This window comes from Haemaphysalis longicornis, unplaced genomic scaffold, assembly GCF_048455015.1.
Source record: "Haemaphysalis longicornis isolate Haplotype H1 unplaced genomic scaffold, Haemaphysalis longicornis Haplotype H1 scaffold_7, whole genome shotgun sequence".
Classification (NCBI taxonomy): domain Eukaryota; kingdom Metazoa; phylum Arthropoda; class Arachnida; order Ixodida; family Ixodidae; genus Haemaphysalis; species Haemaphysalis longicornis.
This window is the reverse complement of record NW_027526422.1, coordinates 39,304,690-39,327,839: the sequence shown is the minus strand read 5'-3', so window position 1 is coordinate 39,327,839 and position 23,150 is coordinate 39,304,690. Positions and strand designations below refer to the sequence as shown.

Genomic DNA, 23,150 nt, shown 5'->3' with positions numbered 1-23,150 from the left:
TGGCTGGCTGGCTGGCTGGCTGGCTGGCTGGCTGGCTGGCTGGCTGGCTGGCTGGCTGGCTGGCTGGCTGGCTGGCTGGCTGGCTGGCTGGCTGGCTGGCTGGCTGGCTGCTGGCTGGCTGGCTGGCTGGCTGGCTGGCTGGCTGGCTGGCTGGCTGGCTGGCTGGCTGGCTGGCTGGCTGGCTGGCTGGCTGGCTGGCTGGCTGGCTGGCTGGCTGGCTGGCTGGCTGGCTGGCTGGCTGGCTGGCTGGCTGGCTGGCTGGCTGGCTGGCTGGCTGGCTGGCTGGCTGGCTGGCTGGCTGGCTGGCTGGCTGGCTGGCTGGCTGGCTGGCTGGCTGGCTGGCTGGCTGGCTGGCTGGCTGGCTGGCTGGCTGGCTGGCTGGCTGGCTGGCTGGCTGGCTGGCTGGCTGGCTGGCTGGCTGGCTGGCTGGCTGGCTGGCTGGCTGGCTGGCTGGCTGGCTGGCTGGCTGGCTGGCTGGCTGGCTGGCTGGCTGGCTGGCTGGCTGGCTGGCTGGCTGGCTGGCTGGCTGGCTGGCTGGCTGGCTGGCTGGCTGGCTGGCTGGCTGGCTGGCTGGCTGGCTGGCTGGCTGGCTGGCTGGCTGGCTGGCTGGCTGGCTGGCTGGCTGGCTGGCTGGCTGGCTGGCTGGCTGGCTGGCTGGCTGGCTGGCTGGCTGGCTGGCTGGCTGGCTGGCTGGCTGGCTGGCTGGCTGGCTGGCTGGCTGGCTGGCTGGCTGGCTGGCTGGCTGGCTGGCTGGCTGGCTGGCTGGCTGGCTGGCTGGCTGGCTGGCTGGCTGGCTGGCTGGCTGGCTGGCTGGCTGGCTGGCTGCTGGCTGGCTGGCTGGCTGGCTGGCTGGCTGGCTGGCTGGCTGGCTGGCTGGCTGGCTGGCTGGCTGGCTGGCTGGCTGGCTGGCTGGCTGGCTGGCTGGCTGGCTGGCTGGCTGGCTGGCTGGCTGGCTGGCTGGCTGGCTGGCTGGCTGGCTGGCTGGCTGGCTGGCTGGCTGGCTGGCTGGCTGGCTGGCTGGCTGGCTGGCTGGCTGGCTGGCTGGCTGGCTGGCTGGCTGGCTGGCTGGCTGGCTGGCTGGCTGGCTGGCTGGCTGGCTGGCTGGCTGGCTGGCTGGCTGGCTGGCTGGCTGGCTGGCTGGCTGGCTGGCTGGCTGGCTGGCTGGCTGGCTGGCTGGCTGGCTGGCTGGCTGGCTGGCTGGCTGGCTGGCTGGCTGGCTGGCTGGCTGGCTGGCTGGCTGGCTGGCTGGCTGGCTGGCTGGCTGGCTGGCTGGCTGGCTGGCTGGCTGGCTGGCTGGCTGGCTGGCTGGCTGGCTGGCTGGCTGGCTGGCTGGCTGGCTGGCTGGCTGGCTGGCTGGCTGGCTGGCTGGCTGGCTGGCTGGCTGGCTGGCTGGCTGGCTGGCTGGCTGGCTGGCTGGCTGGCTGGCTGGCTGGCTGGCTGGCTGGCTGGCTGGCTGGCTGGCTGGCTGGCTGGCTGGCTGGCTGGCTGGCTGGCTGGCTGGCTGGCTGGCTGGCTGGCTGGCTGGCTGGCTGGCTGGCTGGCTGGCTGGCTGGCTGGCTGGCTGGCTGGCTGGCTGGCTGGCTGGCTGGCTGGCTGGCTGGCTGGCTGGCTGGCTGGCTGGCTGGCTGGCTGGCTGGCTGGCTGGCTGGCTGGCTGGCTGGCTGGCTGGCTGGCTGGCTGGCTGGCTGGCTGGCTGGCTGGCTGGCTGGCTGGCTGGCTGGCTGGCTGGCTGGCTGGCTGGCTGGCTGGCTGGCTGGCTGGCTGGCTGGCTGGCTGGCTGGCTGGCTGGCTGGCTGGCTGGCTGGCTGGCTGGCTGGCTGGCTGGCTGGCTGGCTGGCTGGCTGGCTGGCTGGCTGGCTGGCTGGCTGGCTGGCTGGCTGGCTGGCTGGCTGGCTGGCTGGCTGGCTGGCTGGCTGGCTGGCTGGCTGGCTGGCTGGCTGGCTGGCTGGCTGGCTGGCTGGCTGGCTGGCTGGCTGGCTGGCTGGCTGGCTGGCTGGCTGGCTGGCTGGCTGGCTGGCTGGCTGGCTGGCTGGCTGGCTGGCTGGCTGGCTGGCTGGCTGGCTGGCTGGCTGGCTGGCTGGCTGGCTGGCTGGCTGGCTGGCTGGCTGGCTGGCTGGCTGGCTGGCTGGCTGGCTGGCTGGCTGGCTGGCTGGCTGGCTGGCTGGCTGGCTGGCTGGCTGGCTGGCTGGCTGGCTGGCTGGCTGGCTGGCTGGCTGGCTGGCTGGCTGGCTGGCTGGCTGGCTGGTTTGTTTGTTTGTTTGTTTGTTTGTTTGTTTGTTTGTTTGTTTGTTTGTTTGTTTGTTTGTTTGTTTGTTTGTTTGTTTGTTTGTTTGTTTGTTTGTTTGTTTGTTTGTTTGTTTGTTTGTTTTATTTCTCTCATTTGAGGAGTAAATATTTCATTGGCTCGCCGCATGACAGTGCAATTTTCCGATCATTGCAACGTCTGTTTCATCGTGTAGAAAAAAAATTACAGGGAAAGACTTTTTCCAAGAGCGGGGAGGCGAAAGCCGAGTCGCACCTCCTGTTGATCTGCTGTTCGACTTTCTGTTCAGCTTTGGGTTCACACCTGTCACCATCTGACCAGTCCCCTGGTGAGCTCTCCTGCGAAGCTCTTTCAGGTTGCCGGCCATCGCCAGAGGCCTCGTGTTCGCCCCTCGTCGGTTCAGTCTGGCGTCGACGTAGACAGGCGCTCGACAGGTCCGTCTACGTCGACGCCAGGGATAGGCAGACTCTTCCGTATCCCTCTCACCTGTTACCCCGGACAGATGCTTGTCGTATCCGGCAAACGCAGACGAACAGCCTTCCAACCCCATACATACTACATCGATTAGAAGGCCATCGCAGCCCTGCACGTTGCTCTAAGTGTTCTAGCTTGCCCAATACGCCGCATGTTCTTTGGGACTGTTCTGCTTCGCAACCATCACTCGCAACTCATCTTAAATCCCTTTCACCTCCTCCATCTTCTCTCCACGACTGGCTCGCGCTGCCGGAGGGAACAGACCGAGCGGCCTGGTGGCGAGCTTTGGTGGGTCACGTTTGTCAGGTACTCCCGTCTGTATAAATATTTTTTTTCCTGTCATAACTCCAGAATTTGGGGGTCTTTGTTTTTGTGCGTCCATAGGGGTTATCAACAACAACAACAACCTTCACTTCTCGTAGCACGTCGTTTTGCATGTGCGGCAGCAGCCAACTCTACTCCGGCACTGTTGCTTCCCTTTCTCAACGCGCGCTCCGATTTTCTGGGCGGATCTGTGTATTTCATAATGACTTTCTGTATCTCACGCGCCCCACGAAACATAGGCTTTCACTTAAAAAAAAAATACACCATCTTCCCGTGGGGAACCCTGACGAGGATGCGAAGCATCGTGGCGGTTCCGTGTGGTTCTATTGTGTTGCCGTTATGTTGAGTGATCTGGTTTTTACTAGCGCCAGAGGGAATTCCGCGTCCGGGTTCACACCGGTGGCAAAAGCACGCAAGTGCTGTTATGTTACGGTGAGTAGGCGGTGGTTCTCGAGGCGCCGAAACTCATCCATCATGTTCTTGTCGATGTTGTCTCTGTGGTAGAATCGGTAGTCTCCGTCAGCTTTGGTGAGGTAAAGGTTGTTGACATTGGTGCACCGGCTGAGACCAATGTACACGCCCTCCTCTTCGCAGCTTTGTTGTTGTTGTTGTTGTTGTTGTTGTGCCTTTAGGTATGGCACATACCCAATCAGGGGATCGGCCAATCAACAGAGGGTGGTTAAAATGAATGGAATTCTTATCTAATCACGAGACGTTTAGGAAAGATAATTTAGACCGGTTGGAAAAATTTTTGAGAAAAAAGAAAAAAAATCCTGAAAAATCAAAGCGAGGGTGACCAATCGCAATCATAAAGAGAATCGTTTTGAATTTTCAATGTAGCGCAGGAGGACAGAGCATACATCCCGGCGGCAGAACCCCGTTTCGGATGCCCCGAACGATAGTATAGCCGGCACTGTTAGGGATATCCCCAAACTGTAAAGCGGCACCTCCAGGGACTGACGTCTCAGTCGGGAAAAACGTCGGAATGTCAAAAGGTAGTGTTCGACAGACTCGTCTTCGTTGCAATAGCTGCACAGAGCTGTTGGCGCCAGACGAGACTTGTGCAAATACCTATTTAACTTGGGTACTCGACAACGTAAGGCTGTAATAACCACCTCTAAGTTGCGTGAAGGGCATCATTCAGGTTTCTTGCGCCAGGACAATTGCCAGGAATTCCGCCAAGAATATGGGGACAAAATCACGCAGACGAACCGAAAAGGTCCAGTTAAGGGAAAGGGAAAATATTCCGATACCGGATTTTTCTTCTCGTTGAGAGGCATCTGTATATATTATAGCACCTGGCTGCATAGAGGCCAAATAATTTTCGAGAAGACGATTGAGCAGCCGGGCTGGTAAAAGTTTCTTCTCGTTCTTTTTCTTCTCCGGCGGTACCCATACGGGAAGATGACGACGGTGGTTGAACGCGAACCTATATCTTGATGGATTCTTTGGTTGGCCAATCCCTAGGGGCATCCTGCCACAATCAGCATCAGAGGTGCTGCGGACGGGGCTGGTTGAGCTGCAAGGCGCGTGGCGCTTCCCGCCACAGCTTTCCCACGGGAAATTCAGCATCCCCCTCTAAAGTTTTCAGTTCGTCGTTTCCGTTGACGTTCAGCGTCGCGTGCCTTCGTTGTATCAGTAGCTTCTTGACGTAGTTTGAATGAGTCAAGGACATAAGGCGCGTTCGTAGCACTTGCCCCTGTCCCGGATTTGTAGCGTAGTGGGAAGGCACCGCGTACCTCCCGTTGCGGCCAGAGAGTCGTGGGATCGAAACCGGGCGCCGCTAACTGTTTCTTTTTTTATAGCGTAGTATCGCGGAGCTGTGCGTGTAAGGAGGAGAGTTGCGCATGCGCAGTGTGCGTGTGGACGGCGCCGCCATCAACGACGCAGGACCAGGTGAGCCTAAGAAATGCTCCGCATTTAAAAAAATTGCGGGAGAGATACAAAGTGTGCGCACGCCTAACTGGCTCCTGGGAAGTAGAGCATACCGTAGCGCACTTGGCGACATATGGGTCCCGTGAATAGGGAACCACCCCCGTCTAGTGCCTGTGGGCACCACCAAATCTTTTGGGCTCAGTAATGTTGTTTCATCACCCCAAGTCCACGCACAGAAGCACAACTGCGACTATTAGGAGAACAGGGGACGATATCTGATTCGCCGGCCTCATTAGGGGTCGACAAAGCTCTGGTACAAAGTAGTTCAGTGGAGACGCTGTCGCGTTCTTAAACCTGCAGAGCTGTAGTTTATAGATACACCACTTGTTTCCTTAGAAGCGTGCCGTACATAGGGCCAGAGTGGTTTTTCTGTCATTTTTTTCAGTGATGCAGGGCAGGGTAAAATTCACCTCGTGTGACTTGTATTATAAGCGCACTAGCGCAACAGATAAGCGTGCTGCCCAAACAGTACACGCATAATAGGCGCAAAGCTGAAAGCACGACTGCACTTGTTAAAGCTGCGAGGGTTAAAAAATCGGATGATAATTGTATCATCGGCCATCAATAAAGGTTTAGCAGAAGGTAATCACATTCGCGGTGGTCAGGGCAACGCAGATGGGGCGATAACTTCGCCAACGTAGCAATAGATTCGCAGTATTTGCAATCTTTGCCGCTGTGTATTACAAATGTCAATGTGCCTTTCCGTGTGAGCGAGTGGTATTTATTGCGCACTTACAATAAAAACGACCAATTGAAAGTCAGCGCGTTTGTTGAGTGCGTCTATCCACCCTTCCTCAAAAATGCGCTCTGTTCACACTTCGGCCAGATACAGTCTAAATGATGTAATCAAATGTAAACACCAAACTTTGTCCGAGCTGACGCATCTCCCGGCTATTTCTAGCCCTCGGGAACGTTGTTGTATTATTGTTTATGGAAAGCTATGTGGCTACCTCTTTATCGCTACAACTCTCTGCTTTCTCCCCGGAATCGCCAGGCATATCTCCTCAGTCCAGCTCGCCCACTCAGTCCGATCGATCCCCCACATCTTAGTAGCGAGGATGTCCGCCGTCAGGGATTACGGGCAAGCTTCCCACTATGCGCGCTGACCCATCCAGACTCTGACGGGACGTTGCCGACCTGCCACAGACAATTATAGCTCTTCGTCACGGAAGTGGATCGAGCGATATTCGCAAGGCTTGGATTGCTACACCGGGGCCTCCTAATTGGTCTGCACACGGCCGGCGTGGCGGAGTATCAGAAAGGCTGAGCTGCTTCAGTTCCGTTATTCGAGCCGTACGTAATCTTTTCCGCTAGACAAAACGCAGGCTTCCGCTGCTTTCGGTAGCGTTTTCATTGGCATTGAGTGACGTACGAGTACGGTTGTATGGTCTTGATCAGCAAGGGCTTTTCGGCTTTACAGACCTCTTTGCCGCCATTGCGGATCCTTTAACTTTGCGGCTTTGTTCGTGGTTTTAGGCGACACTGATCGGAAAACTGCGCGACACTGATCGGAAAAGTTTGTCTGGCCTTCGTTCCTTGCGCGCTTTTTGACAGCGAAGCTGTTTAGCAAATTGCTAGTCTCGTTTCCGCAGTTAAAAATACGAAGAAAAAAATGCTGAGCATACCCAATTAGGTGGATTGGCCAAAAATGCCGAGCATGCCCATTGAATTGCTGATTGAATTTCGTTTAAGTGGAAGCTATGACTTCCAACCATTGGCAGGAACGAATGGAAAACCCTGAGCAAGCGCGAGTCGTTCATATTTCATTTAGAACATTATGACGCATTCTATATAGGAGAATGCAAACAACAAATTTTTTAAAGAAATGTTTCTGCTAGGTTTATGCATTACATTTATTGTACTAAGAAACCGAATGCCTACCGCATGCATTCCCGGACTAGGGAGCCACTCCCACTTCCCAAAGCGCTTTATACCAACGCAACGCGCCTTTTAAACCGTGGGCAAATTTGGCATATTATCGAACAATAAGGTAAAGTTGCAGTATTGACCGATCAAGAATGTCTTCGGTGCAACCGTTTAACTTTTTTCTTGCTGTGGTCATTGTGAAAAGTTACCTGTTTTTAACTTGAGTGAGTGCAGTTCAATAGAAAAGACCTTGACTATATGAGGCACGCTGGAGTGGAGGGCTCCGGACTGAATTTGACCACCTGGGAATCTTTAGCGTGCGCCAAAATCTCCAACACACGGGCGTTATCGCTTTTCGCCTCCGTCAGAAAAGCGACCGCCGCAGCCGCTTTCTGATGGAAGCGAAAAGCGAACCCGCTTCCTTGGGTCAATAGAAAAGTCAAGATTAAGACAAAGGAAAAGGGAGGCAGTGTTCCAGTAGATGTATGGCTCATGGCAAGCACTCTACTCGAAAAAAGCCCTCTCTTTCGCGCCCTGAATATCTTAGTAAAACAGCAATGATGTCCGCCTTAAGCACTGGCTGATCAAGAATTTGTTCAAGCGCCCACCCAAACAGTGCTTATCCATTGCTTTAAGCGAACCATGAGTCGACCATCTTCGTGTGGCTTCGTTGTATTCACGGTTACGTCTGAGGATGAGGGTATCCTGCTGCCGGCGCTCAGTATTAAAGACGGTGGTCTCTCTTGGGCTACTTGAACGCAGAAATTTTGGCCTGTCTGCATGTCTGTCTGTCTGTGACTCGATTCAGCCATCCGGCCATGGTAAAACTGAATCTACGCAATAGTCGTATACACCCACAGGCAAATCCGAACGTCGAAGTACGGCGGCACTCTTCATACTTGTCAACATTGTTGAACAAGAACAAAGCATCGCGCGAATGTGAGACAGAAAATCAATACATAAGTGATATTTGTAGTGTTCCTTTATTAAAAAATTCATGGATGCTTGGTTTTTGCGAAATCAAATGAAATACTACACCAACTGCAGAAAATCGAGCAGGTGTTGGGGTGCGCGCATTCAAGAAAATATGTGGTTTGGGAGGTCCTGGGAATCAAACCCGGGATCCGGCTGAAAATCCGGCCACCTAACCACTGCGCCACCCCAATGGCCCGAGGTCAGAGGTCACGAAGTCATGGGATGAGTCACGAAGAAACCAAAAACGTGGAACCAGTTGCCTCATATAGAGATACGGCAGCTTGAGCTCTCCGGCACAAACGGGCTTAAACAGATTATGCCGTTTCATGGCTCTATAAAAGACACGATACAAATGGGGCCAAGGTCCTGTGAACACTCTGAATGGGGTGCCGCGCGGAGGCAAAATTTGCTAAACATACAGCCATTTTGTAGAGAGAAACGTTGCAGGTCTTAAGTCTTCCGAAAATTGAAAAATTATGCGGCACAAAACTCTCTAAATAGCGATGGAGTACTTTCCTCCGTTCCAACCAGTACCTTGTGCTGTTCTTTTCGCAGTCCAATCTTTACGCCAACGTATTTCGGTGGCCGACATTATCAGTCAGTGCCTGAATATTTGGATCAGGTGAGCGCTCATGAGCCAAACAAAAAGGGGCTTTAAAACCAAGGCCCAACCCTCTTAGTAGAGTTAATTTTAGCCTCTGAAACAACCCGAAATACAGGTCAAGGTCGTCTAAGTGGCCGAAAATGCTGCTCGCGCCCAAGGGCTACAGGCCGCCATCGCAGGAGGAGGAATTCAGGAAGGTTCCCACTTCCCCTTTCTCCTTTCACCTAGTTTTGGCCAAAACTAAGATGTTATCATCATCATCATCACCCCCCACTTCTTCGGTCAATGAGAACTCCTTGTTTCACTTGGCTTGTCACTAGCGAAGGAGGCGAGGTCAGCGGCATATACCAAGACCTCAAGTTCATTGCCTAAAAAATTAAAACGGTGAAAGCTGGGGCATTCAAGAGCGGACAAGCAAAGCGGACATTAAGGGCAGACCTCGAGAGGCGCCCATTAAGAATTAGTTTAGTTGAACAGTCATCATAACAAAGGCGTACGCCGTTCAAAACAACTAAACCAATGTTCACATGATCAAGGACTGAAGACCGAATTGAGTGGCGCACCCGATCAAAAGCTGCAGAAATGTCGACCTTAAAGGGACACTGAAGTGAATTTGTCAAGCTCCCGTTTTTGCTTGCACTGCGTAGACTGGCTCAAATTAGCACACTTTTCATCGTTTATCCGGTTGACAAATCGGTAATTATTTTACAAAGCGCGAAAGAAGAAAAACTACCATGCGCGGTTTGCGGTGGCCGCACCAACTAAGGCTGTGACGTTGAGAGGAGGGGCGCCGTGATTGGACGATGCCCAAGGTTAGCAATCACACAAGTTTCGGTTTCGGTTTCGGTTCTGTAAAACATAACCAATGGATTTGTTGGATGGGCATTCTCAATATCTCAGTAATCATCGTACCGCGCTTCTGCCGTGTTGTCGGCTGTAAAATGCACAAGATAAGCCTCCCAGGACGGCTTGTAGTCGTAGCATTCACTAGCCGAGACCTACGCAGTGCATGAACGCCCTCCGCGTACCCGCAGACGCCCAAATGTCTTGCGCTTTTCCCCCATATTTGGAGCTTGCCTCCCTCATTCCTGTATCGTAAAAAGCGTGTTCGCACCAGGCCAAGGGTCTGTTCATTCTGGCCTGTGCCCACTGCCTGCAAGCAGTCGGTGCTTATGGCAACAGCACGCCAACGAGAACTCGCTAGCTCGCCAGTGCCAGCCTGCGCGCGTTTTGTGAACTAGTTCGTGTAGCCATGAACGTTGCGGCCCCAAAAAAGGTGAACTCAATATAGAAAACATCGGCGGAAAACAAAAACGTTAACTTACAAAAAAAAAAGCACGTACCCGCGGGGATTCGAACGTGTGACTTGCAAAACATTTGCGGCGAATTCCTACGCCCCGGACCGCTAGGCCACGGAGCGGGACCCGAATGCCCTGCTAATATAGGGTATATATTGCACAACCGGTTTACACTTTTATTTAGTTTTGGCATTTCAAGCCGCTTAGGTGACTATTTGTTGTACTGCGATCGTGCAGTAAGCGTCGCCCGAGTTTCCACAGTAGCTCACGTCTAGCAATTGCATTTCGTAGACGGAAAAGCGTTCGCAGATGCGTAGTCGGGCTGCTGACCGCTGTGCTTGTTCGCCCAGCGAAAAAAAGTGCTTCCCGCGCCCTAGTTTTACGCTGTACGGTAAAAATATCAGTTGATTTTATTTGCTTAGTACCCATATTGACTTCGCTGACTCTTCTCCCGCCTTCAAGAGGCCTTATATTTTCCTACTGGCGTACCAGTCAGCCAAGCGTCGCATGTGCAGCGCTTGTGTGAAGCGACCTTGACTTGGAGCTAGATACAGTGTACAAACAAACCAAGTAAAGAAAGGCACATTCTTCCATTCACAAACGTGTCCTGGCTTCGTTTCAACTAAGCGAACGAATTGCGACCAAGCAATTTTTTTTTTACCTCCTTGATTGCGACGACCCGCCGGCGGCCGGCGGACGAAACGCTGGGCCGACTGGCTCTGTCGGCCGGGGAGCCGTGCAGTAGCGCAGCCGTGGCGCAGCCAATTGCCAGCTCATCCCCTCCTGACGTCACACGAAAACGCCACAGAAAATGGGCGAGCGTAAAGAGAGGAGGACAGCGTTTTCGAATTAGTTTTTCTACTAAATAAAATCGCGTAAACGCGCCTAGAGTGGTCGAAACATGGCCTGGGGACTCCGGACTACAATTTGCGCTAGTAATCCCGCAATGTTTACATATCACTTCAGTGTCCCTTTAAGCAGAGTTAACTTCTCGTAAGTGCTGGAGAAAAACCCCGGGGCCGTGCGAACAATATCGTAATTGGTCTGCATTGAACGTCCACGCAGGGTGCATGTTTGGTGAGAACATATCAGCATAGACATTGCAAATTTCAGTCGGTTCTACCCAACCTTCGCAAAAAGTTGGTGAGCTACATTAGAGAGTGTGATTGGCCTGTGACAATCAACTGAAAACAGATTTCCTTTTTCTGTAGTCTTTGGTTAAGTCACACCGTTTTAATTGAGCTATCATCGCCTTCCGGGCGCACAGCATTTCCTTTTGGTTCGTAGCGCGGGCGTTGGCTTTGGACTTGGCCGCGGGCTCTAGCGCGTGCTAATGCGGTCCCCTTTGGGAGAGATGTGAAAGGTTTCGGACGAAGCGATCCGGGCGTTCCAGTCATGAAGAACTTTCAGCGGCAAGTTTCTAGTGCAAGCTGCGCCATTTTTTTATAATAGCCAATCGTCGGCGAGAGGTGAAATAGAAGCAAACACACACAAAAAAGATCTCGGTTTTCAGTTGTTTCAACCACAAAAAAGAAAAGATATAAAGCGACAGTCGTGTCACAACAGATGGCATGCATGCAGCACTAACACGAGCAAATTCAATTCTATTGAAGAAATTAGACTCCACAACGGATGAATGGGATTTACGGTTGCCTGTATCGAGAGGAATAAAAAGGGGTAATCGGATAAGGGCGATGATGATAATGAGTAGACATGTTTGGCAATTCAACAGTTATGCTTTCGCAATCACTACATGTTAAGGAGCACCTAGGTGTCCTTGTAAATTTCTTTTCTCCAGTTTATGATGATCGGTAATAGTGCCATAGCGCACGGGGCGGCGTTCCATTTGAGCAAGTTAACACTACGCAGCGTAGTGTATAGTCATTGGCTTTTTGAGTACAAAGGTGCACTCAGTATAGCCTGTGGAGGCTCAAAACATCCCTACTTTTAGCTGAGGGTAGCCAACGCTGTAGAAGAATTATTTTACAATGAATCCAACTATAGCACCAGCACATGAAGGAAAGAACAACCACTGCTGTCCGCAGGTGTCGCCATATTTACGCACCGAAGGGCGCCATTCTTCTCGCCCAAACTACACCCATCGCTTCAAACTTGTTTTCCCCTGCCTAGCCAAATACTCCTAGATGATATCTGATGACCTTATAGGGACATACCTCTTGTACCTGTCAAACCTCTAGTAAGTAAATTAATTTAATCAGCAAAAGGATCACTTAATCAATAAATTTTATTTGCGCCACTAGGTTAATTCGTGATTTCATTCGAACTCACGAATTAACGAACTAAGGAAATACGCTCGAACTGAAGCAACGGAGGCAATATTACTGCCGCCGTTTATAGGGCTCCCTTGTACTCCGAATAGACACGTTCTAGGCTTTCCTTGCCGACTACGCCCTGCGTCATTCAATTTGCTGTGAACGATGTGTTCTTACAATACGACTTTCCGCATCCACTCGCACACTTTGACCCGATCAAACGCCTTGCACTCCACCTTGATTAAACACAGACGTCCAAGCTCTAACGCTTTAAGTGGCAAGGAACTTCGAGAAGTTAGGTTAAACCTTACTTGTAATCCTTGGCTGTAAAGGTTAGGCAGTGGTACACCCTTGAATACTCCTATTTTGATGCCCACATTTCGTTGAGTGATTGTACTGTACTGGTTGTTGCCACATACACACACTTCGGCGAACCACGCGACGAGAAGAAATTTCACATGTTTCCATCATTTGCGACTGCCTGTGAAGGGAGGGAAGGATTAGGCAGCACAGGAGAGGCAAGAGGTTAACTAAAGAAGGGTCTGGCTGGCTATCTTACGCATGGGAAGTGGGGAAGGAGGGATTGAAATACGAATACAGGGTGTATAAAACACGAAAATGGGATATATATAAGCGAGAAAAGAGGAAATAACGTTAACTACAAGGACAAAATCATGTATAAAGTGAATGCCTAAAACAACAAAAAAGGAAGATTTACTAAATGGGGGAATGAGCGACGGTGGACTTTTTGTGAAACTGAAATAGGCGTAAATTGCAGCTCTTCTATTTTTATAACGGTCTTCACGTCTCCTAGGTGGATGCATCGGTTATGCCTAAGTGTTTATTTCTTTTTGAAGTTCCGGAATACATGCATGTAAAAATCTTGCCTTGAAGCAGCGATATTTCTGCTAAGCTACAAATCAGTCTGTAAAACATCTGCACTCTTTGCCACTTACTTCACAGCATCCGGGCCCTTCTAGATAGAAACCATTAGCCCGTTCCTGCCAAAGATAGCATCCTGATGAGCACCTTCACTTACGTCCTGCTCCTTCTCTAATAATCATCAATGAAACATGAGCAAAAGATGTGAAGTAGAAGCCACTTGTAAGTGAAATATTCCGCGCTTTTTTTCATCAAATTCAACCGAAAACAACTCCAAGGTGAGGTATTGTTGAAGGACGCAGAATCTAGAAAAGCTAAGTATATTCATATAAGGCATTAGTCCTTTCATCCCTGAATTTTTCCTTCCTATGGAAACATTTTTTTCTGTATGTTTTTTATTTAATCCTTGGGCCCTTTTCCGCATACAAACGAAGAACTGGACTTGTTATGCAAATAATTATCAATTTACAAGCAAAATATCTAATTAGATCGTCAGGTAATTAAAATTTTAATTTAGAGCAGAAAAACATTTTTGCTTGTTTTTCTAAAATTGGCGAAGCAGTCAGCCCACAGACAACAATCCCGGGCCATCTCCACTAACGCGAAACCTGGGGAGAGGGAAAGCATGCAGTGTATAAGTGTATTCTTGGCGCCTTGGCGTTTATGCCATCAGAGGCGACACCTTTGGGGGGTAGCGGTATACAGCTTGGCTGTAAAAGTACCTTGTTTTTGAAGCACGGAGCTCTATAGCATGAGGAGTAAACGAGTGTCCCGGTGTTTTAGTAACATGACTACATTAAGACGACGATTACGATGACGACGACGACGACGACGACAGGAGACGCTCACATTCCTAGCCACTAAGGGGCTTCGCCCCTAAAAATAGGGCTTGTAGTGCAAGTATTTTTCGATGAACACCCATGTCATCAAACTAGGACTTCGGTCCTTGAGGCCACACTGACGTCAGTTTTCCCTTCACTGCAACGCTTTCCTCTTTCTAGCGTTCAGTTTTAGCAAAAAACGAACAATGCTGATATATATCGACAGAGGCATCCTTAAAGACCTATTTCCCAGAAAACTAGCTATTTTCGTTTCGTTGTCAAATCGCTAGAAGTCTTTTTGTTCATGTCCTAAATATAGGACGCCGTGACCGAAAGGGCAAAGACTTCTGCATGACGAAAAAAAAAATATTCCCCTAACAAGAAAAGTAAATTGTTTCGCCTCGAACTCAATGTTTTTGTATTTTTGTATTTTCTTCACTGTTTTTTATGCCTTCTTCTCGAGTTCTTTTGTTTCTCGCTTTCTACAAGGTATATTATGAATGCGCATGAAATCAACGCCTTAACAAAGCAAAGTCCGTCGTTTGAGAAGATAAGACAAATCACTCAACTTTAGATTTGAGGCTCCTGTCTGCCGGTTTTCCCACATGTACAAAAGGCTCGAAGGTAAGATTTCCACTTCGAAAATAACAGCCAAAACGTTCCCAAACTTCGGATACGTCGTGCCAAATCTAAAGCGTGCAAGGACAGAAGCACTGTACATCGTCATGACCCCAGGCACCGTTACTTGCAAAGCAGCGAGCACACACTCGCGACGGATTTCTTCGTTTAAAAAATGCTTTACTTGTGTGTGTACGTGGTAGCAGCACAAAAGACTACTAAACACCGTGTGTTGGCGAAAAAACAATGCAAAGTCTCATTCCAGACTACATAAAGTGGAAAAAAAGGAAGGCATCACTCCAGTCGATAGAACACGCATTTGGATTAGCAATGGTACAGATCCGTTCAATTCTTTCGAGGGAATAACGCTCGCATCTTGCACACGCACCGTATTTGACCGCTCGCTGATAGCTATAGTAAAGAACTAAAATGTCAACAAAGCCAAAGAAGTCATCGTTTCCGGGTAATTTTCTACGATGTAGTTTTTAATGTTACCTCCGTGGATATGAATTGGTGGAGCATGTAAAAAAAACCCCTGTAGTCCTTGTTGAAACACATAGGTATACATCCGACCTGGCATGCGGCTTTTAAAAATTCTGCTTGTATGCGTCGCCAAAGGCTAACCATTTTTTGTATTTTCTATACGCGAAACAATAAATCGGACGTAAAAAAGGAAAGCGAAATTCATCAGGCTTTGTTAATTTCAAAGACGGTGCCCTGCATTGCCGTACTAACATTATGAACGTCATAAATGTTAAATATTCGTTTTAAGGCAAAGTTTATGTCCTGCTTACTGTGCATTAGTTAAGGGATGTGCATGTTTTGCCATACGACGTTAGTAATCTACTTCATGACGAGACCAGCGACAACATCGTAAATCTTCCTTGAAGTTTTGTAATATTACTCATTTCCTTAACATCTGCTAGCATGAATCGTACTTCCTCTCACGCGAATGTAAACCCTTTTCTTGTATGTGTAAAACAACTCTTCCTGTTCAGTTGGCTGAGTGATTAAGAAATAATGGTTTGGGACCATATCCTAGCGGTCGGAAGGAGCAGTGAAATATTGAGGAGCTCAAAAACAATCGTCTTGCCAAGGTAACGCGAATATATGCTCGTCGTTCCATAGAGCCGAGCTAAGAACCCTGTCACGCCAAGAAAAGTGCATTTTACAGGCTAGAATTTGAGCTTTTCTACGTTTCATTATAGTGCTTACCCCCTTGACTGCTTACCTCTGTATGTTTACCTTAGCGTACGGCAAGGTTACAAGGATAATTTCCGCCTGGCCCCCCAAAGTCTGCAAACAGATAACGCAAGAGACGTTACGGGGATGATTCTCAACATTTAAAGTGCAGGATAGCTTCGGCGTCTACGCCTCAAATGGGGAGAAAGTGTGTAATCCTGTTCATGCTCTCTTTTACCTGTGGAGCTGTTGTAGAAGCCGTACGTTCGTCATTGCAGGAAAATATACAAAGAAAATGCGGAGCACTCGTGAGCGCGTTCCTTGTGGTGCTCAGTGCTCACGTATAAAGAAAACCTGCAGGATTTCTTTATACGTGAGCACTGAAGTACACATCACCACACATTTGTACAAGTTTAAAATTGTTTTTTACATGTTCCGTCGTTGCTTTGCGCTGTGCTAGTAGCAGTCGTCGTCATATGCATCGATATCATAGTGTTCCCTTGCCAAGCGCGCTATGGTTTAAGCCGTGCGCGAATGAGTGCAAGCTTCGCAAGTTGAGCTGGTGGAAGTCTACAATACTGAGGATGACTTCGCATCCACCACTCACCGCGTATAGGACGACGACCTCTTTGATGCATATGACGGCGATTGCTAGCACCGCAACTATGCAAATAAACAATGATGCTGAATTTTAACTACGTGTCTGTCAGTGCTCACTTACGACAGCTTCGTCATTCAAGCCTCGCGCTTCGGGATCGGGCTTAGGGTAAGCCGTCTCGTTGTTGCCTCTGGTAGTGCAACGGTGTCTGTTGGGTGGGTGGCGAGGGGAGTCGCGCCGATTGCTCGCAGGATAGACCGTCCGGTGCGTGTGTGGGACAAGCGTTCGGGCGTGCGGTCTGGCAGCGGCAGAAAGAGCACGCCGACACGACGTCGTGGCCGCGTCTTAGAGGCTCGCCCCTACGGGGCTCGCTCCTATTTGCAGGCTTTCAATAAATGTTGTTCTCTCTCTCTCTCTCTCTCTCTCTCTCTCTCTCTCTCTCTCTCTCTCTCTCTCTCTCTCTCTCTCTCTCTCTCTCTCTCTCTCTCTCAAGCCTCGCGCGTGAGTGCAAGCGCACCTGCACTTTGTTCTCATGCTAGGAAAAATTGGCATGAAACGCCGCTGTTTGTTGCCAGTGTGGGAATGGTGTTCATGGTGCTAGTGAAAGGCTGCAGGACTGCTCACCATGAGGAATAGTGGTTCCAATCCACATTTCGTCATCAGATCAGAGTAGCTTCTCTCGCTCCTCACTTCTTGTGACGCTACGAAGAGGTGACGTAGGTAGAAGCTTCAAATCTCTGATAAGTACACCAGTGATTGACCAAGAAAAACACTCTTTTCCCACCTATCAAAGAATCAAAAGTAGTATGTCATTGCTCTAAGAACGCGTCAACGTAGCTGAACCACCCTGAATGTTCCGAGGACATTTCTGGCAGTGTTATAAAGAGGAGATGGGTAGCAATAAACAGCCACTGGAAGAAATGAAAGCAGTAAGATCTTACGCAAGGGCAACAGAAGGTTACTGCGTTAAAGATAAGTAAAGACAGAAGATGAGAAGATTGTGTTCGTGTTTACCTCACCAACGCAGATGGTTGCCTTTAGTCGGGGCGTGTGCGCGGCTGCTCCTAACGAAGTGAGCAGCGCAAAGCTTAGTGGCCTCGTATGGGGAAATTAATTATTGCGATCCGCTTGGTTTGTTCACAGGCGCACCGAGGAGTCGTGACTGATGTGCTTGGTTAAGGGTGCCGCTTCTCGGCTAGCCAAGGCACTCATACCAAGGCACTAAGTAGATTTAGCCAAACACGACTCGCGCCATGCGGCGGCCCACCATCGTAGGGGAGTGCCCCAAATTTGGTTCACTGTTCACGACATACCCCAGCTAATTTGGTGCGGGAAGCGGCCATTTTCAACTTAACACAGAACAGTACGCACCGCATCAATCCCAGTTGCATGGTCGCAGCTTTTTATTCCTTTCGGATGGGAGGAAAGACAGAGCGGGGGTTGTTTGGGACCGCTAGTATGGCAGCAGTGCTTTTTGCAACAGAGCTATCCCCGGAAAGGGAAATGGGCTTTCAAAATGGGCGTCAACTATTTACTGTCGTTTCAGGTGGTGAATTCAATATTCGGGCGATAGCGGGGTGCTTTCCATTAGATTTAGGGCGAGGAAGCGTTTGGGGACTTGGTACGCCAGAAATCTGGCAGGAAACATGACTGACGACGCAAAGAACAATAACGTTAAAGCGATTGAGCTGAAAAAAAAACACTTGGGGAATTTGTGCCTGAATGAAAGTGAAACCCAGTGCATCTGTAATTCGACTGAGCGCTCTGAAAAACCTTTATTAAAGCGCTATTTTGCAGCGTTGAACGGTACTCCACAGTGGTATTGTGCCGTGATGCTGAGAGAGCTCGCATCTAAAGTGTCACAAATGCTGGATGTCTCCAGCTGACTAAAAGTGGACCGAATGAATGCATTGCGGCCTGTGACATGAAAGCGCGTGTTATAGTCGTGTACTGATGCTTACATGATTAAGTTGGGCATGCTATATACAGAAGTAGCAATGTGGCAAGTAGCAGAGCACGTTTCCGCTATCATATCCTCTTTGCTTGACGAAGCAATCGCGGTTATGTGCCGGCGCGGCGTTAGGCCTAAATTTGAAGGTTTATGCCTAACGCCGTCAGCCGGTACCCGCAGCTTAGCGTACAACTTAGTCTGACGTTGCTGCATACGTCGTAAGGGTCAACGTTGCAACTACGTAACGTTAAGCCTGCATACAGGTCTAAACGGGGCGATTGGACAAGGCAATCAGAAATTGTGACGTAGATAGGAAAACTATTATAACAAGAGTATATTTGATTTCAGCACGCGCCGCACTGAACTTCGCACCTACCCCTGCCTCACCCATCGGGGCCATTGTCACCCCTGACCACGCTCACAATACTGACATATTCGTTCACAAATTCGACACTAGTCCTTCCGCATTTACTGCGTCATGAGCAGTGCCTAGGTGACCTGGTAATTTTCGTGGTTATACTTGGTTTAGCAAAGTTATTATAGCCCTACGCATTAACCGCAGTTATGCGTACACGAATTAACAAAAATATTTGAGCAGCGCACAAATGCGTTCCGGGTAAAGATGGAGAGCTTTATTAGCACTGATTCTTGTTGCTAGACTATTATGAGAAGTGAACAACGCTAATCGTGCCTATTGTGAAGGAAAATGTTGCTAGTGAAAAGAAGCTGGCTTATAAAAGTTAAACTATATCAAATGATCACTACATTCTCACGTTTAAACAGAGTCTCGCGCGATGTTCCGCTTCAAGATCATCCGTCACCATCACAGAACCATGAAGCAAATGTTATACAGAGGAATGTATCTCGCAACGAAATGGGTTTGGTTTTCTACTCCAGGACTACAAGGGACGATTTTGCAGGACCATCACTGGGGGTCCTTTTCCATCTATTCCTCCACTCTATATCTGTTTACACATAGGTTCCTCTTATTTAACAGTAACCATTGCTCTTCTTAAAGTGTTAAATATGAGGAACGATGCTAGACATGAATACACAAGGCTGCATGTGAAACAAGGACTCAGATATGCGCGTATGAGGAACGCTGTTTCACATAATGTTGTTGTTAATTTATGCAGAAGCATCTTCTTCATAACTGTATCTACCGGTTCGCTTAAAAAGCCTGTTGTTCGTGGCTTCCTCGGTCACTTTATGTAGCACTCGAAGCAGCCGACATGCCCACACATAAAAGAAATATTCGAAACAAAATTAATGGGTACTCACTTTATTTCTGATTGTACAACAGTATAAAAAACACAAACACTGTCATTAACGTTGAAACATTGCGACGCAGGCAAAAATATATACCTTCATTAAAGAACGGAATTAATCAAGCCTAATGTAAGGAAAACAAGGACTCACACAAAAGTTTTTCTCAGTAGTTACATCATGGCCAATACAAAATTTTGAACCAAGAAATACACACCCGGTACTACACTATGCAGCTTTTATCCAAGTCTGTCGCGCAAAAAACAACTTCAAACTTCCTTACCCTACTGTTAACGCATCGAGATTAATACTGGATTCACCTGCTATCATTGCAAGCAAGTTTTATCACTTTGGTGATGGTTCACTCTGCGGACTGCCGAATAAGCGGAGCTTGGTTTTTTCAGTCCTCCCTGGGCCAGGCTTTCAGTCTGTGCGTGCTTCATGGTGCGCCATTCAAGGGACGCCGAGGCGGCGCCAGTTTCAGCCCTGGGCCTTCAATCGAACAACCTGTAGGAAGAGCAAGAATAATGAAAGTGCTTGTGGAGGACGCACTTCATATGTGCAATTGAGGAGCCCTTGAGCAGTACTACTGCAAGCATACTTTAAATTACCTTGCAAATACACTGTACAGCCGTGTAATAGCAGACTCACGTAATGACCACACCTTTCTGATATTATTAGGAAAAAGAAGGCAAAATATGTAAAGAAGTACTGCCACGAAATTTTCGTGTTACGTTTTTTTTCCACTAGCATAACTGCCTACCAGCGCAGTAATCATAGAGTAGCATATTAGGCGGTGGATCGCACCGTAAATGTTTATTTACGGCCTCGTTTGTTCGTGTCGGCTTCGGTTCCTACATAACGAACACCGAGGCGGCCGCCATGACAGGACAACGCTCGTGACGTCACCGTTCTTGTCGAACGGAGATAATGAAAAGCACGGCCGGTGAGGGCGCGCCCACACCGGCCGTGGTTTTCACCATTTCTATTCTCCCGGGCAGCATGACGTCAGTCCCAAAACCGTGATGTGATACACACGGCAGAGCAACGCGTGCGTTAACCGCCGCCAGCGTGTTGGCCACCTCACGGGAGCCCTGACGTCGCCAATTCGGGGGCACGAGCCATGCCATGGGCAGATGGCGCCATTTTGATGCCGATGCCAAAAGGATATCCGTTCTGAGCTTCCGCGAGCACGCAAATATTAAAATTGATTTAAAATATGTTATACTAAAGGCTTGCCGTTGAAACTTGCTAAAAGATATCCCCATATACAAAGCAAGCTTTTTACATAGTTATCTCAGCTTTGAAATTTCGTGTCAGCGCTTATTTAAGAACACCTATATAGAAGCCGGGTAGGAATTTTTAGAATATGGAAAGCACCCACTTAGCTGAGGGACAAGTTCAAAGAGCTTGTTTTCTATTTACACTCAGCACGTCGCCAAGAAAAAGTTTTCCACTTTTTTTCACGCACCAGACTATCTTGCATCTGGGTTTTTGGGGATTCATAGAGGCTCGCAGATGTCTTTGTGTGCCTGGCAGAAACCATGCCGATAAAAATATTTATTGTCCATTGAAAGGGGAACCCATTGCTGATGCTGGTGCACTGAAATACTGAGATATACATACACTGAGATATCCACGCTTTCTGATGCTGGCATAGCGTGGTAACACTATACGTCTAAAGTCCCGTTGTTTCACAGCTATGCAAGGTGTGAAGGTAAATATGACGAGTACGTCCCTCTCGTGCTTTGTTGCCCACATTTGGGGAACGTCAAATACTGGAGACATGTCTTAAACTCTTTATAGTGTAAGAAAAAACATGCCGAGTTCAGATGCGCACGCTGTTGGGTTTAGGCCAATGGAAGCACTTCGTCAAGCACGTTTTTGAGCCTGGCATTGCCAAAAGCATACATACAAATTTCAGAACCACTTCAAGGACCTCTCTCACTTGTATTATCTATATATATGTACGCACAAAAGCAGTACTTCGCCAACCTTTTATTCAAATGGGCGCCTTGCGCCACGGGTGTGGTTGTGCTGAATTGAATTGAAAATTTGAATTGAATTGAAAATAAGTTTTATTCAAATACGTGTTATGTAAGCACTGCGAAATATTACTTGGCCACCACTCAAAATAGGCGCATTGTTGTAGGGGGCCAGCCGCTAACATTACTCAGAATTCGTGTATAATAGTAACTTCTTAGTGTCTTAGATCATCATCATCATCAGCCTGCCTACGACTACTGCAGGCAAACGCCTCTCCCATAGATCTCCAGTAATCCCGGTTTTGTGCTAACTACGACCAATTTATCCCCGCCAACTTCTTGATCTCATCTGCCCATCTAACTTTCTGGCGTACCCTGCCACGCTTCCCTTCTCTAGGGAACCACTCTGTTACCCTTAATCACGAACTGTTATCTTGCCTTCGTATTACATGTGTTGCCCACAACCATTTATTCTTCTTAATTTCCACTAATATGCCTTTAACACGCATTCGATCTCTGACCTACTCCGCTCTCTTCTTGTCCCCTAATGTTGCACCTATCATCTTCTGTTCCATTGCTCGCTCCCATGAATACGTCAATCATGTCTTAGATACACATCCATAACTTTTAAAATAGTTTAGTACATCAGCTGGCTTTTTAGAAATGATTGTAGTCAATGACGTGATGACAAATTATTCCCAAAATGACGAATTATTCCCAAATGATACCCGAGGAACAAACATGTACAAACGACAACTATTCATCTGCCGACCTCTTTCCGGCATAATCGGCGCGTTTCATGAAGGAGGTTAAAAAATGGGCATTAAAAGATAACTTCGTCCTTGTATTGAAGACAAAGTAGACGGCTGTATTCGTGTTTTTTTTTTTTTTTTTTGCTCTGGATTGAACTATTAATATTCATCTCAAATTCTCCGATGTCTCAGGTCTCAACAAAATCATCGAGTACAATGTTACCCAGACGTATTTTTCTGCGTCATGCGCCCCTCCGAACGCCTGTTGGGGCTTCCGGAGAAAAACTCCACACTGTGCACATTGCTGTTCGGTTGCACTCGCCGCTGCCAGCCGCACTCCTGCCGGCGCCGCACGAACCACGGGCGCGACTCGCCGCATTCCTGCCCTGCCGGTACGAGCTCCTGAGGAATCGCGACACCTCCGGTCCGACCACGTCACTCACCACTACGCTGCTGCTGCGCTCCGAATCACGGTCACTGTTCGACATTTGCTGGTCACGTAGGACGCTCACGTCACTAGACAGCGCATACGTGACGTAGAAGTCGGCTGTGAGGCCCAGGTAGACGACGGCCAGAGCTCCGTACAGGGCGCACAGGCCCGCGCTGGAAGCGGGCATGGTCCAGAGCACGAGACGCGAACGCGTCTGTCCCGGCGTCTCTCGCGCACTGCTCCCGCGCGCAGTCACCCCGAACAGAGCCACCGGCGCCCACGGCTCGACCACGTGTTTCGCTTTGGGGATTGGCCCGAAGCGCCGCTTCCTACAAATGAATCCGGCTCGGGAAAAGTAACAGGAATGCCGAGGGGGGGACGGGGTGAAGAGAGGGCAACAGAGCGAAGGGGAGGCTTTACTGCGCCTGCGCGGCGTCGATTTTTGGGGGACTGGGAAGGCGCGGTGGCGGCATCATTGTCTGGCGGAGCCGCGGAGCGATGACGTAGTTGTCCGTTTTCCTCTTGAAACTTTCTGCTTTTTTCGAGCCTGTCCACCTTTGGGACGCTGCGTTGTTTGTAAGTTTAGTCTTTCCTCCCTCAGGGCTAATGTATAGCGTGTTATATGCCGTTTATACGTTCGAAATGGATGTGCA

The 23,150-nt window shown here is 49.4% G+C and overlaps 1 protein-coding gene across 2 annotated transcripts; it reads right to left on the bottom strand.

Moving 5' to 3' along the window:
* Positions 1 to 19,346: 19,346 nt before the first annotated feature.
* Positions 19,347 to 22,817, bottom strand: LOC144147406 (uncharacterized). Of its 2 annotated transcripts, none has more exons than XM_077679533.1 (2): positions 22,291 to 22,817; positions 19,347 to 19,837 (listed from the first exon to the last, which is right to left on the bottom strand). In XM_077679533.1, the coding sequence occupies exon 1, from the start codon at positions 22,682 to 22,684 to the stop codon at positions 22,310 to 22,312; it is 375 nt and encodes a 124-aa protein (XP_077535659.1). In that variant the 5' UTR covers positions 22,685 to 22,817; the 3' UTR covers positions 19,347 to 19,837; positions 22,291 to 22,309. The 2 variants fall into 2 exon arrangements, with proteins under 2 accessions (XP_077535659.1, XP_077535660.1); XM_077679534.1 differs by having other exon boundaries at positions 22,511 to 22,817.
* Between the last annotated feature and the right edge of the window lie 333 nt (positions 22,818 to 23,150).